The sequence below is a fragment of the Chaetura pelagica genome, unplaced genomic scaffold (genome assembly GCF_000747805.2).
Source record: "Chaetura pelagica isolate M959 unplaced genomic scaffold, ChaPel_1.0 scaffold438, whole genome shotgun sequence".
Classification (NCBI taxonomy): domain Eukaryota; kingdom Metazoa; phylum Chordata; class Aves; order Apodiformes; family Apodidae; genus Chaetura; species Chaetura pelagica.
Genome location: NW_009954113.1, coordinates 72007 through 72922, shown reverse-complemented (window position 1 = coordinate 72922; position 916 = coordinate 72007). Strand labels below are relative to the sequence as shown.

Below are 916 nucleotides of genomic sequence, written 5' to 3'. Positions count from 1 at the left end.
TAGTCAGGCTCTACACATTATTTTTCTAAGGCTTTTGGTAAGAAAACATAGATTAGTTCTAAAAGGGTTATCTAGTTAGTTCATGCTTACTGAGAAATGAAGTACAGCTGTGATTACTGGCAGATATAGGGAATATACTTATTATAAACTCTTTTCATTATCTCTATACGTCTCGTTTTAAACAACTTGATTAGGGACTATATAAACATATCCATTAAAGGTCTTAAGTTTATGTTTAGCTAACTTGCTGCCGAACTGTATGCTTATTTTCCTTTACAGTCCTCCTGAATTACTGTTCTTTTCACTCATACTCCAAGTTTAGCATCTGTAGATGAAATGAGGAAGCTCATTAAACTGTCACAGCATAATACCTACTTTTTAATCCTTATTTCTCCACTCTCCTTAATCAGGGTAGCTGCTTCACAGGTCAGCTGTGAATATACTACCATAGGCATTAAATTGCTTTAGTTTGTTTTCAGCTTTTTTAGTAGAAAAAAATAGGCAAACTTACTTGTAAAAAGAATACATGGTATAAAGATAGAACAACACTGCTCAAGGAAGCTGTTATCTTTTACCTTGCCAGTATGATATGAAATGAATTGTTCAGAAACAAGTTAGGAATAAGAGTATTTGTGGTGTGTGTTTTTTCTTACCTATGTCTTCATCTTTTGTTTCATGGACACTGGCTAAAAAGTGCTTTTCAACTCTCAGCACATCTTCCTGGCAATGACAGGCTGCATATTTTTCCAAGAGATTTTTGTTCAAGTCAATAAATGACTCACCCCACTTAAATTTCCTTAGAAGAATGGTGGCTAGGTCTGGGAATCCTAAAACATAAAATAAATTATGTTTTCTTTTTCAGTGAGATGTCACTCAGTTTACAGCTTTAAAAGTTCAGTACATGCCTTTGTTTCCC

General features: G+C 34.1%; 1 protein-coding gene across 1 annotated transcript in view; it reads right to left on the bottom strand.

The window, feature by feature from the left end:
• Nucleotides 1-916, bottom strand: part of TSR3 (TSR3, 20S rRNA accumulation, homolog (S. cerevisiae)) — a 3146-nt gene that overhangs the window by 981 nt on the left and 1249 nt on the right. Inside the window, 1 exon segment of the mRNA XM_010002579.1 lies at nt 654-827. Within this exon segment, the coding sequence (XP_010000881.1) occupies nt 654-827 (174 nt within the window).